General features: G+C 38.7%; 1 protein-coding gene across 1 annotated transcript in view; it reads right to left on the reverse strand.

Moving 5' to 3' along the window:
* atp9a (ATPase phospholipid transporting 9A) overlaps positions 1-12,085 on the reverse strand; it is a 37,720-nt gene extending 25,635 nt beyond the window's left edge. The window contains exons 1-11 of the mRNA XM_030768640.1: positions 12,005-12,085; positions 10,643-10,787; positions 8,491-8,604; positions 8,098-8,206; positions 6,077-6,135; positions 3,613-3,664; positions 1,846-1,940; positions 1,429-1,509; positions 1,013-1,088; positions 342-418; positions 93-253 (exon numbers count right to left, since the gene is read on the reverse strand). Coding sequence (XP_030624500.1) covers positions 93-253; positions 342-418; positions 1,013-1,088; positions 1,429-1,509; positions 1,846-1,940; positions 3,613-3,664; positions 6,077-6,135; positions 8,098-8,206; positions 8,491-8,604; positions 10,643-10,787; positions 12,005-12,072 — 1,037 coding nt within the window. The 5' untranslated portion in view covers positions 12,073-12,085. The remainder of the gene's footprint in view (positions 1-92; positions 254-341; positions 419-1,012; positions 1,089-1,428; positions 1,510-1,845; positions 1,941-3,612; positions 3,665-6,076; positions 6,136-8,097; positions 8,207-8,490; positions 8,605-10,642; positions 10,788-12,004) is intronic.
* Positions 12,086-14,383: the final 2,298 nt, after the last annotated feature.

The following is a 14,383-nucleotide window of genomic DNA, read 5'->3' on the forward strand; positions in this document are numbered from 1 at the left end:
ATAAGTAAGATTAATCACTCAAGAGTAATGACAAGCTCGAGAAAATTGTGCAATCTTTCATTCTTTTACATTGGCAACACATCAGCTCTCACCTGATGGGAACAATGTTGGAGAAGAGCAGTAGGAAACGGAAGATCTGGAGATACCAGCGACCTGCAAAGTGCTGAAGGGCAACCATGACAAGAGACACTACCACTAACGCTCCAAACAAGATCTTTGTCAGGCAGTTGACCTCCAGGTCGAATAGTCCGATCTGCCACCGAGACAAATAGGATTAGATAGGGCTTGTTCTTTGAGACAGAGGCAGTGAGAGAAGTGCTGTGGGGAATCAGTGTTCCTACCTTATGCCTGGGATTGGACGTATTCATAACACTGCGCAGCTCTTTACCAGTGTAAATTACAACTCCCACCACTGTACCTGTCATTCAGATAAATAGACAAAACAACCCCAATCAACCAAACCAAGAAAATAAGACACTGATAATCTCAAATGCCAAATAATTCAAACAATCAGTTACATCTGTGAGAAAAGATGAATGACAACTCTTATCAATGTACCAGTGGTCCGGTTAAAAAGAACAAACAAACAAGCAAACAAATAAAACAACCCAGTTCAACCAAACCAATAAAATTACTCACTTATACCTCAGAGGACTAATCATCTAAAAAACCCAGTTAAAAACTCAGTGGGAACAGACAAACGACAATAACTTCATCCTGTGAGTAATGGCTTGTGTCAGAGTTGGAAATGACTAGGGGTTTAAAAGCTAATTAATGAAAAAATGCTACATGGGTAGAGACATGATGACCTCAGGGAAGAACGCCTGACTTGTTCTACTCACAGCCAACACATCAATGACTAAACAAATCTGATAACTTCAGAGTGAGAAACCCAGTGTGTCAGAAGGATGCATAAGGAACTAATTGAATGTGAAGGGGCCAAAGTCTCAGGGCTGTTCTATAGAACAGAGTGGAGTATGGATGTTATAGGGCAGGTAAAGTTTGTGTTTACCAGAGGCGATGACAGTGCTGGCCCAAAGTGTGTTCTCAATACTCAAACTCTCATTCACTGGAGGGTCTCCATCCTCCTGGAGGAGAACACACAGATGTCATTTCAGAAATTCTGCCCTAGTCAAGCCTTTATCCGACAGGCAAACTGTTTGAGTCTTCTTTTGGAGGGTTAACATGTTAAACACCACACATGTATGTGTCTGCACACTTAACACTCCATATCATTATTACTATACAGTACATTACTATACAGTACTATACATCATTACTATACAGAACTACGAGAGCTACATGTGAAATTCTATTGGTTCATTTCAGATTTCAAATGTGTGCATGGCTCACTTTGTGAGACTGAAAAAACACATTGTACAGTTTAAGTATCAGTCAGTGGGGGATTACAGGTAGGACTCGACTCACTCGTGTGAATGTGCCGATGAAGTTATGGATGTCAATGTTGGGTTCTTCAGCATACACGTATGATCTGATCTGAAGAAGATCCTACAGGACACACAGAACATAACGACAAGATACAGGCCAAACACATCTATGTTACTGCTGCTTTTAGGCCTCGAAACAACAACAGCAGATATGTCAGTCAACTGTTTGCTTCCGGCACAAAAGTTTGACTGCTTTTGAACTTAATGACACTTTAAATTGGAAATCTCTGTTTAAGGCTAGTCCCTCAGGACTGGCCTCATTTCGGATTTGAGGAAGAAGGCCATAGGAGAGTAATGCAATGCTTCCAAAGTGTTGATCTGAACGCCAGCGAGCAGTGACATCAAAGGCATTTGAAGACTGTAAAATTCATGAGCAGATGTAAGTGTAACAACTCACGGCCGCAGTGGGCAGTCTCTGTGTACAGGCCACTGGGAGGCGGAGCTTCCAGTCTGTCTCTCCATCTAATTGGTCAGTTCTCAGGAAGCATGAGCCTAAGGACGGTATTGATTTGAATGTCACACTGTTCAGGCACTACTCTCTTTGTCTTTACAAACGGACCAAAAGTCAGTTTGATTTAAGCCTTAACTTAACTACCTGCACATCACCCACAGCTGTAAACACACTTCAGATAATGTCAATATTAAATGGTATTATAATTACACCTTTATACACTGAACAGAACATATAACTGGGTCATACACACAGCGTTGACTGCAAGGCTTTGTACCAACCTCTTGGGGTCAATGTGACCCACAGTGTTTTAGAGAGTTGTTTCTGTGTAGGTTTAGGCTGATGAGAGTCAAATGATATGTTTGATCCCTTTTGTCTAAAGGAGCCAAATTCAACTTGATTTTCATTCAAGGAACGACTGAGGAAATACTGCAAGTTCCTGTTACACATCTGTAGTTGTGAAAAGCATTCTCTGTACACAACTACTGAGCCCACAATAGAGAGGAAACACACACACACACACACACGCAGACAAACACACACACAGAGACAAACACACACAAATACACAAACACACACAAATACACAAACACACATACAAAAAGCAGAAAAACACATGCAACCCATGAAAACTCACTCACTGAACTACAAAGATGGACATATGAAACGATTCTGGGTTTTTAGATAACTTTATACTATATTGCTACAGTTAATCCAACACATTGGTTATACTTGTTGAATTAAATGGGCTGTCCTGCTTGCCCCCCTGCCCCCCTTAAGATAGGTCACTCTGTCAGTGGCATGGAACTCAGGGCTCTCCATAATGGACCCCATCTGTAGGGCAGATAACAATGCTCCCCTTCCCCTAACACTACCAGATCCTCAATCACCCCCCACCACACACACACACAGACACACAGATCGCTACACCCCAAACTAAGTAAAGGAAGTCTCGGCCAAGTGGAGTTCCAACTCCAATTTTAAAGCTAGTGACCAAAAAAAACCCCTTCAAAACAATAGTGGTAAGCATACTCTGTGAGTTACGTGCCAAAAACAAGAAACTGCATGACCACAATAAATGAGGACTGCCACAGTGTAGAGCTGATAATAACTGAGAGAAACATATTCACTACATTTTCTGACCATCGACTTTTAAATATATTAATTATCTCAGTGTCATTCATTGACTGATCTCAGTTAAAGGTGTCAGGCGGCTTGTTTTAACCAGTCTACAGAGATTTTTGTTTGATTCCTTGTTTTGCTTGTATAGCATGGTCATAGACTGTAAAGTAAACTGCCGTGACAGTCGTAATCTCAAAATACCATCTCCATCATTTCACAATTTGTTTATTCAGATGCTCTCCTGTCTTTGAGTCCCAAGTTGTCCCTTTGCATGTATTTGCTTTGTATTTTTTTTCAATTTCCTATTCTGCTTTGCATGTCCTTATTTTCCTTCTGATGGCATTGCTATTTGAAAAACAAACCAAAAATCTCAGACAAGATGATATTTGATTATTCTGTGCTGTTGCAACAGAAGTGGTCCCTGTCTTGTATTTAAAGGCAATGCAAAATTACATAGGCGCATCTTGCTTGTTCCAGTTTAAAAAAGAAAAAAAGAAGAAAATTGGACTTTGCTTCACTTCCTGTCTGGGCTTTAGACTAATCCTTGCACCTATCTGCTGAAATTTGGATGAACGACTGACAGATGTTTACCATTTTTTTCTGAGGTTCTTAGGAAAATCATGTCGGCAGGAACACGTTGATTCTACAAAGAAAGAACGAAAGAAAGAGGAAGAGAGAGAGAGAGAAATGTAAATCACAATATCTCACACTGGACTAACTAAGTCCAGTTTTAGCTTTAATTTATGGCATTAGCTACATGCGACACATCATGAAGCTTAAACTCCAGTTTATGTCCTCATCATGTCCTCTGGCCTTTTCCAACCCAAGTCAGCACCGTCTGGACTTACTGGGAGAGATATTTACCATAGCATTCAAGTTCACAGATGTTTTAAAATGGCCAGTGTTATTCAAGAGAAGGAGGGTTGTAGTTCAAAGCAAAGAAACATTCACTCTTTGTGAAATCTGATAGAGAAACCTGCCCTAATTAATGGTGTTAGATTAGATTACCATCAAAAGACACAAAAAAGCTGGCGAACTATGATAGAGAAACTATTTATTGAAGAATTTCCTTGAGTTTAACGATCAAAGACATAGCTGTCTTAAAAGTCAGGTTAAATAGGAGTCGCAGAATAAACATTCTTGTCAGGGTGACTCGTCTGTGACATCCTTCAGTGTAAAATGCAACTGAGAAAACTAATAAGGATGCTAATTGGACACTGCAGTCTTCTGTCACATTTCATGTACTCAAACACCTTACCAAAAAAACAGAATTCATCTGTACAGAGCTCAAACCTGGATGACAAAAAAGCAACTGCCAAATAAAAACCAGCAGCGAATACCAGAGAAGAATTACACAAGATTACTAATAACCCAAGGCTAATAACCCATAAGTTTGAGCTATTCACAAGGAAAGGCAGCTTAACCGTCTGAGGTAATAACACAAAACAAGTAACACTGTCAAACACTCTCATCTCAATTTCCTTTTTCAAGCTTTTACTCCAGAGTTAGTTACTGCAGAGACCTCCAGCCTGGAATCAAATTCATTCAAATAAAGACACACAAAAAACTATGGATGTCCCAATCCAGTTTTTTTGCCCCTGATCCCAATCCGAGTCATTTAATATTGATCCGATACTTTAATTTTCCTAGATAATACGGTGGCACAGTGTGCATTTCAAGTACGTTAAGGTATTAAAATCAGTTCAATCATGCTTGACAACTGATTAGCAATACATTAAGAAAAAAATTGCCTGCACTCAAGATGTTCCTTAATTTTTTTTATTTATCTTTTTTTATTTATTTATTTTTCAAAATAACAAAGTAAACCTTGTTGTAAAGCTCCGGTAGGGCAGTGTCTGAAATGTAGTGTCGAGAGGGTAGGGCTGACCATGGCTCCAAAAGCTCCAAAAAAAGACAGCGAAAACCTGAGGTGTGTTCAATTAGTACAGAAATCAAACATTCGTGAACATTTTCAACCAGTTTTTCGTTTGCTTTGAATTCACTGCGAACGTAAGAGAACACACACAAACGGTCTAATAGTTATCGGCGAATAGGCTAAACATGGACGCTGGACTGAGGGAGATGTGTTATACCAGAAAATATACGAAAGTGTTCGATTTTGGTGGTTAACTTGTATGTCAGTTTCGTTGGTACCTTTTCTGAAAGTGTCTTTTTGTATGCTATCGTTATCAATCCTTAGCGTTAGTTAACTGACTGTATTGCTCTCTGTGGTCGTTAGTTTAGGCTAACTCGCATACATCACATACAGCTAAATCGTTAGGTGTTTCAATTTTGAAACATTGCCGAATTTGAAAACACCTCTGTATTTGCTACCACAGCGATGGGCTGGTTATCCAAAGCGATTCATTCAATTACCCTCTCGGTCATCTTTTTGGCCTTGTCGCTGTCTCGAGGAAATTTCTCTCTCCTTTTAAATGTATATCTTCCAATGTGTGTTGCTCTGGAGCCGCCTTTGCCTCAGTTACCTGAGTGAACTCACTGTATTCCGCCGAGTGTCTATTTTTTAGGTGCCGTATCAAAGCGGTAGAGGCCTATTGAACGCAGCTCCTACCACCTCGCGAAATGCTCGCATTACACACATTACAAGTGGCTGCTTAACTGCTTTCGTTTCCCAATTTAAAATATTTCCACACTGCAGACATTTTAGCTGCATCTTGCCACAAATTATGATCTCCGTTTACGACATCTGTGTGACAGTTGACGTAAAACAAAGGATCGGGCTTTGGGTCATGCTCAGTAAAGCCGATACCGATCAGTTAAAAAAATGCCTTGATCTGCCCCGAAAGCGATCTTTGAGATCGGGACATCCCTACAAAAAACACCATGGCTGTGCTCTCTTTGTGTACATGTGACATACGGTCCTTAAAGCAGCTTTTATTAAAATCAAATAGGATCTTCAGAAAATTTGATTTTCTCAGCTCTAATGGGTGGCTGAAACAGTCAGGAGCACTGCCTGGATTGTACTAGATACTAGAGTAACACAGTTAAGCCACTTCTGCTCAAAGAATTGGTGTGACAGACTAAAAACACAGACCTTCTCCACAATGATTAGATCTCCAACCTGAATTCCACTACTCTTCACTTTAACCGTACCTGTTGAGAAAAGAAAATAGTATTTTATTATTTATAAACTAGCTATATCAAATTAATTTCATATTAACTTTATCAATATAAAGAAATATTACAACAACATTTTGCCTAGAAACTATGGGAAAAAAAAAAAAAAAACGAACAGAGACTTGATCAGTTTCTTGCTTGTTATGATAAAACACAATTGTTTAAATATGGTTAGCATGCCACCAGAAGAAACTGGTAATCAGAACTCAAACAAACACATGCACTCTGACAAACTTTTAATTTTCATCTCACATAAGCATGGACTATTCCATGACTGGTAAAACAGTGGAGGCATCTTTCAATGGATCTACCCTGTCTGAAGACATCAGAAAGAATAACCCATATTACACTGTTTCCAGTGGTAAAATGGCTTTTTTTTAGACACTTTCTTGTGTCTATTGTACTTTCTTCACTTTCTTTACTGTACTTTCTTCACATTAAACAGTTTAAAAAAACCCTAAGAGGCCTACACTTGAAACCAATCTATTTCATAAGCATTCTTTACAGATTAAAATCTTCTCTCTCTCTTTAAAGAACCTCTGCAGAACTTAAAGGTTTTTCCATTGTGTTTTTAAGAACACTGTCTAACATGCAGCTTTACTGGACTTGCGGTGGAGAGGAGCATTCTCTCTCATTCCTTTGAGAATAAATGGCTAAAATTGTTTGGAAAGGGGTCAGCGACCTGCAGCTTCTGTGGGGACCTTGAACTGTTGCATATGTAAGACATTAACACACATAAATTTTGCTATCTGTTTGCCTCGGAGCCAAAAGTTTGCTGACCTAAAAATAAGTACTTAAAACCTGTAGAGTGTCTCATTATTAAACTGATCCTTTCACACATACTGAATAAGAGCAGAGACTGACAATTTTACATTTCGCTGGAATGATACTTAAATGTCCTTCACACAAACCAGTGGTCCACATAAATGAGTATTCTCTTTGTTCCTTTGCAAAACATTTATGCATAGTTAGTGTTTTTCATGTTTACAGGTGCCTGAGGTGCACATTTCACTCAGTCAAAGAAGTAATGTTTAATTTCTAAAACAATACCAGTTTTTGGCAGGTGTACCCCAGAATGACTATCTAAATCATAGCCAAATCTCGCTCCCAGAAGCCTAAGACAAATCCTGGTCTAACGTATATGGCAGAAACAAGGCCCTGGCATCATAAATCTAACAGACACTTCCAGAAGCGTAAGCCAGTAAAAGAGAGGTGAGGGGTAGTTTAAAGATGATTGGAACTTTGATGTTTGCCTTTTGTTCCTCTTGGTCTGAGCTGAACATAACCAGTGGGCCCTCCCAAGCAGTCGCTGCTCACCATTGGTACTTTTCTCTATGTCACAGAGGGCTGTTTCCGTGGAGCTACCATGCACTGTGTTTACGATGGAAAGAGGCCCACAGATGAAAGAAAGGAGGGATGATGGAAAGCACGAAAGCTTCTTCGATTTTTATTGAGCACAGACAGCCTTCATTTTGACTCTCTGTATGATACACTTTAACATTCCTGCTTCAAATTAAACACAAACCATTTTTTTCCCTCTCAACTTTTCCAATGCATTCTCTCTTCCCTTTATCAGGAAACACTAATTACACAGATTGTCCTATGCTGTCTAGGCTGATCTACCTGCGAAATATTAAACCGGCATAAGGAAGAAAAAGAGGATATAAGGTTGTCTAAGGATGATTCACAAGAATTTTTGTCAAACAGGGATAACCCTTAAAAGTGCTAGCGAGAGAAGTTTTGTGAGGCTAATTTTCATTATTCTAACCTCCACACATGAACTTTACATAGAATTTTTTTTTTTTTTAGATGTGTACCTCCTCGACATTAAAACAACGTTGTAAAACTTATAAATTGCTGTGAGTTAGAGGTCTCCAGATGTTGGGAGAAGGTCGGTTATTAAAAATGTGATAAAACAGAGTGAAAACGACCTCTCACCTCTTGTGGAGAGTTTACTGTAGATTTGTGAATTAACCTCTTTATCCCGCAGAAAACATCGCATCTCTTCAACCGCTTCTCTCACTATGGTAATGATGAGAACAAACCCCTGGAGTTCAAAGTCAAAGGGATAAAGAAACTCTTTTACACAGTCAAGGTCAAGCTACATTCATGGTCGACAATTACATAGCTGAAATTCTGTTATATATTTACATTTCCCTGACTTTATAAACGAAAATTATAATTGAATTAGAAATTATAAATGAATTACAATTTTAGGCAAAGGCATATGATCGTGTTTTTTCATCTAGTTGTTATAGAATTCACAATTCTGGTCAGTTAAAGACTGCCACAAAAGAAAGGCAAGGAGAAAAGAAGGAAAGAGTAACTCACCAGTGGAACCCAGTAAGTGTAGAGTGCCCCTAATCGCAGTTCATTCACAAACTGGGAGCAGGCCAGGAGCAGAAAGTACAGGTTGAAGAAGTACTTAAACTGGTTAAACAGCACCTGCACAACATGACCCAGGACATTTTATTGCATATACACACACACACACACACATATATATATATATATATATATATATATATATATATATATATGCAACTTGGATAAAAGCACTAATGATACATGGTTTGAATGTAGTATGTATGCTTCTAGATCAGTGTGTTTGCTTCTATTAGCATCTTAAATTACAAAAGTATGGAAATATATTGACTATATTGGTGTTATAATTCATCAGTCTGTATTTGGTCAGATGCCAGCACACATAGGACACTTCAGTGTCAAGCAGTTAAGTTAGTCACAGTACTCCAGCGTCCAATAAGACACAGTAAATAAAGAACTGACTTCTGCCACTTCACGCTAATACATGAACTATTATGAAACAAATCTGCAAACGTCTAATGTAATGTCAGAGAAAAAGACGTGGAGAGAGATGGTTAGCAATCATGCATTCAGAATGAATTAAGTTCTTTCTTTAAAAAAAAACCCAACATTTCACACACATGATATAAGCACAGTAGCTGTCATGCCTCAATTTCTGATGCCTTTGCTAAATTTCATTACCGTGGCAGTGCAAGATCTCCAGCCACAGAGTGCTTTGAATGTGTTCTATAATAAGCCTCAACTTACTAACAGCACTGGTGTATGCCAGTCATACCTCTCACATTAACACATACATTTAGTCTGGAAACTCAACTGAAGCTATAATCTTTAAATTATTCAAATTAATTCAGAGTGATCAGCATTTGCAATGCAAACACATCTGAAGGAAGAGTGTTCATGAAAGGTCAAGGTTCAGGCTAGTTGATGGAACATCCATTTCCTCTCTCCAGGAAAAAAGGGGTACATACTCACTTACTGTTCACAGTGATCACAACTATAATCAAGTTTAAGTTTATTGACAGAGACAGACAGACAGTTAATAGATGCAAGGCTGCTAGAAAAACGAACAGTAACAGTCTCTAAATGACCAGTGGACTGAAGGATCGTCTCTGTGACCCAGTGGAAAACCTGAGATGTGAGTTCTACAAACAATGGCCAAGAAGGCATTCTGAGACTGTGTGTGTTGACTGGCTAATACACAAATATGCATAACTTTATCTACTGTTCACGTGTCCTAAATTGTGGAGACTATTATGTACTTATTATGGTGAAAACACTGTTTCAGGAGCGGTTTCATGAACACCACAATGAAGACAAATGTTTTCGACGACCTTCCCATTATATCTCCTTCATCCCTCAGAAGACAGAACTTCATACTTCTCTAATCCAACATCTGACTCGCAACAGTTTCGACTTAGTATAGCAGCACACCAAGACAAGTTCAAAGTGTAATGAAGTCAGAGAGGAGTCTTACTCCTTTACTCCTTTTCAGTTACAAGACTTATCCTTTATCATTGCTTCCTCTGGCCCCTCTAAAACTGCACATAGAAAACTACAAAATGTTGTGTGTACCCATGTCTCACCTATGTAAATAAACAATCAAAACATATATTTACATACTACAGTACCATGTATACTACATATACATAGTACTATAGTATATAAATAAGTAGGCTACACATTATAATTGAATAAATACATATTATACATAGTATAAATTAAATTATATATGTCCATGTCTGAATGATTAGCTGGTGCTTATCCCTGTCCTGGACATGGCAAAAAGTACTCTAGTAATGACAGTGTGGTGAATTACAATTAAACTGATAGAAAACTGCTCCATCCAGGTTCCATTACATTCCACTCTGATTCACAGGATCTCACTCTAGACAAGGCTGTGAACCACTGATTGGCCTTGTTTCTGAAGGTCTTACAGAAGCAGAGTAATTTTGCAGGCAATTGACACAACTCATCATAATAATTAAAGTAAGACACATATGATTATTAATGTCAGCTGTGGAGAAGAGTATTCTTACACAGATTGACAGCAGCTGTCCAGAATTATCTGCAATCACTTTTCCCACAGCTCTGACAGGCTTTGTGACAGGAAGGGTGCAATGCCGGAGAACTACTTGGACTCAATTCTTTAGTGACTTACCCCAGGCAGGAAGGTGAAGAAATTGTACTTCTGGTTGTTGATGACGTTTCTGGGGTACCTCTGCTCTCTTTTCTCTGGGTGTCCCAGCCACACGGTACGAGGGCGGAAATCTCCCATCCCACAGCACCGTGACCACGGGCAGCACCTGCAGAAACACACACACACACACACACACACAAAAACAAAAACAGACAATGACAACCTTCAAATCACACATACCATGGCATGCTGGGAAATGTCATTTCTTAAACCAGTGTAATCGATCAGTGGATGGTCATACTTTTTGAATGTCATGGTTCCTTTTGAAATGAAGGAAAAACTGCTGTTGAACTCTCTGGCCTGCAGTAACAGTACAGAAAAGACTGGAAAATGTCTCTGAACAACATGAGGAATGACACATGTGTTTCAGTCAATATTAGCTTTGTCAACTACCAACCACCTCCTTGCTCAAACAACAGCGATGTTCCGCGACACAATCTGGGCCAACTCTTCGCTATAACATATCAAAGATATCTTTTCACAGTCATAGACTGCTACAGAAGCATTCTTATAGGAGAATGGAGAAACCTTCTCTTGGTGTGACCTGGTATTGGGCCAGCAATGTCAGAGGATTTCCGTCCTCAGTACCAAATCCGACTGTGAAGGGACATATGAAAGGGCTGCATGACAATGGCCCAACATATATGTTACAGGCTCTAAAATATGAGTCGTGCCAGCAACTGATTCTTTTTGTTTGATATTTAATATGGAAAAAAAAACGTTTCTCACTGACAGTAATAAGAACGTAAGTAATGCGTAAAAATGTGACTCACTCTATTCTGACTCAAATGTGACTACATTACGGATATCGCTTCGTTGCAGGTGGACGCTACATTCAGAGACCTCCGGAAGGCCATACTAATTTTTTCATTCCAAATTTAACAGCCTCAGCTCAAAAGCTGATGTAAGTGATAGAAAAGAAATAGCAATTAATAGTAGACATGGACAAATTGGGGCTGTAACCTCCGTCCATCGCTTCCTTGTCGCGCGTCTTAAACAAACATTGGCAATAAAGACAGAAAATTCACCTGCAACGCTGGGGTACCCGGAACAAGGCTGTCATATAGACATCCAATCACAGGCTCACTCCGTGTCCGATAATTTATTGATTAATATACATTTTTGCTACATTTTGTAATAAACAATACTGAAAATGTCTACCAAGTATGCAAAATCACGACATGCGTTTCGAAAACATGCCATTATATTGGCGAGTAAACAAATGTCGGCTGCGCCTTGGGCTGCTAGCCACAAAGCTAACTATTGGTAGTTCACATTATTTAATGATGTTCTTAGGGTATGCAGCATAATTCGTATTCTTACCCATTTCTATGTTTATTGTCGTGTCGTTTTTTGTGTCTCACAGGCTGCAGCGGAATATTATCCGTCATTCCTGCCACCGATGTTGACTCGTGCGAAATTGCCCCGGCAGTCTACACGACTTGGGCGGAGGCTTTGGCAGCTGTCAGGGATCTGTAGTTCAACGCACTGCACGCCTCATCGTTTGGCGGTGCACGATAGCTAGGTCCAGAAACAGCTTTGGAATTATACACACAAATACATAGACACGCATATTCTCACATTACTCTAAGTTCTATTATTGCTTAAACCTTTTGTTTGCCACGTGTTTATATTAGACAGACAGATGGTCAGATAGACGGACAGCCAGACATAGATAGATAGATAGATAGATAGATAGATAGATAGATAGATAGATAGATAGTGTTTGATTGCATCGGATTGAAACGTTGTTAAATCATGTAAAAAAAACTTGTTAAATCTTTTCTATAACAGACATCTCTAAACGCTGACTTGAAGAGTAGTCTGAATATTGCTATGTGGGCAAACTTTCCTTTAGTCCACTTACTAGCTAGAAACAAATTCTGGATGTTGAAAGGTAGAGCACCTAACAAGGGGTGAGGTGGTTATATGAAATTCACATGAATCGAAAGCACATGCAAATACTAAGTAAAATATTCCGAGCATACTCCCAATAAAGCAACAAGCATGGTTATCCACATGCAAAACAGAGCAGAGGTCAGGAGACAAAGCCAGGTGATGTAACATTTCAGTGGTAAAATGACAGCTGCACGCTACCACAAATGGAACGTATCATTGATTAGAAATTGTGCAACAAACCAATTAGTCCAAAGTTTGCAAAGTTATATGTATAGTAGATTAAAAGTAAAATGTTTATAAACTGTATTAAAATCAATAATGAGTAACTGTGATTTAATCATTTTCTCAGTTTAAAATTTAGATGACTGCATGATTGATGGCAAATAGCTTATGACTACACTATTTACACCTTTGTAAACTAAATGATTAATGGTTCACATTTAAGCACTTGCAGAGGTAATTGTAGATGTTTTAATTGGTGCTTGACTGGTCATCTCTGTCATGAAAATCTTGCTTTAGAAGACCAATGTGCTAGAAGTGTTTGTCTCAATTACTGAAAACACTCACAATGACTGCAAGGTCTGAACAATGGACCAGGGGATCAGACTGAAAGCGTAGTCTTCAGCAAAATAACATGACAACTTTGGAAAGAAGTCACACCTATTTTTTATTTTTTTCAAAATTCCAGGGATTAGATGAAAAACAGAGACAGCATTTACCCAAAAAAAAAAAAAAAAAAGTCTATACTGTAAACAACCCTAAAACTGACTTTTGAAGAATTGTTCAGACAAGACACCTTCAACCAAGATCTTTATACAGCTCAAAAAGGCACAAATTGGTATATGCATATAAATCAGAACATACAGGAACCTTGGTCCATTCTGAGCGAGTGTTGTGCAAAGTGTTTGATACATTCATTAAAAAAAAAAAGGGGGGGGGGGGAGTAATCAGCAGGTTATAGAGAAAAGAATGCAACCATGTCACAACTTGCTCAAACACATTGCTGCAGACAGATGTTTTATATAATTAAATCAAGGAAAGGGTGTCTAAATGAGGTAGACAAGAGGTTTGCCCAAAACGCTGACACATTATAGACTATACACATCAGTTAATATGCTATATTTTGGGGCTAAGAATGCATGCACCAGTAAAGGAATGCCACATCTCAATCTGAAAGCTTCTGATGAAGCACTGATTTGCCATGTGTTCAGTTGAGAGTTCAAATAGATGTCTTCTCCCACCTGGTACTATTCCAGCATGCATTGCTGAGATGATCATACTTCCAAAACAGCAACCTATTTATTAGATAACCATAAACTTATATAGAAGGGCTGAAGGGTAAGATCTTGTTCAAAATTGGAAGTTAATGTCCAATTCAAGAGGAACAAAGGTAAACCATTCACCTTCTTTTAACAAAATGTATTGGGTAGGCAGACAGTTAAAAGCTAACAGATTTTGGCAGATACTTGGAGCAATAAAGTGCAGGATTGATTGAGAACTTCAGCATTACATTGTCCCTCTGAAAAGGTTTCAAAAGTTGTCAAACCAGCTGGCAAGGGAAAGGAACCAATGAAAATGAATGGACAAAAGCCATAATTTACTCTGGACATCAAAAACAAGAAAAAGAACATTTCAGCTGTAACAATGACACTCTACTGCTAAACGCAAACAACTCTACATTATCAAACTTGTACATACAGACAACCTTCATTACAATCTTGTGGTGCTTTAAAAGGGAAAAGGCAATGTGACTGGCCACTTTCAAGCTAGGCACTTAGCAAAAAACATTTTTGGTATAGAGAG

Source organism: Chanos chanos, chromosome 3 (genome assembly GCF_902362185.1).
Source record: "Chanos chanos chromosome 3, fChaCha1.1, whole genome shotgun sequence".
Taxonomy (NCBI): Eukaryota; Metazoa; Chordata; class Actinopteri; order Gonorynchiformes; family Chanidae; genus Chanos; species Chanos chanos.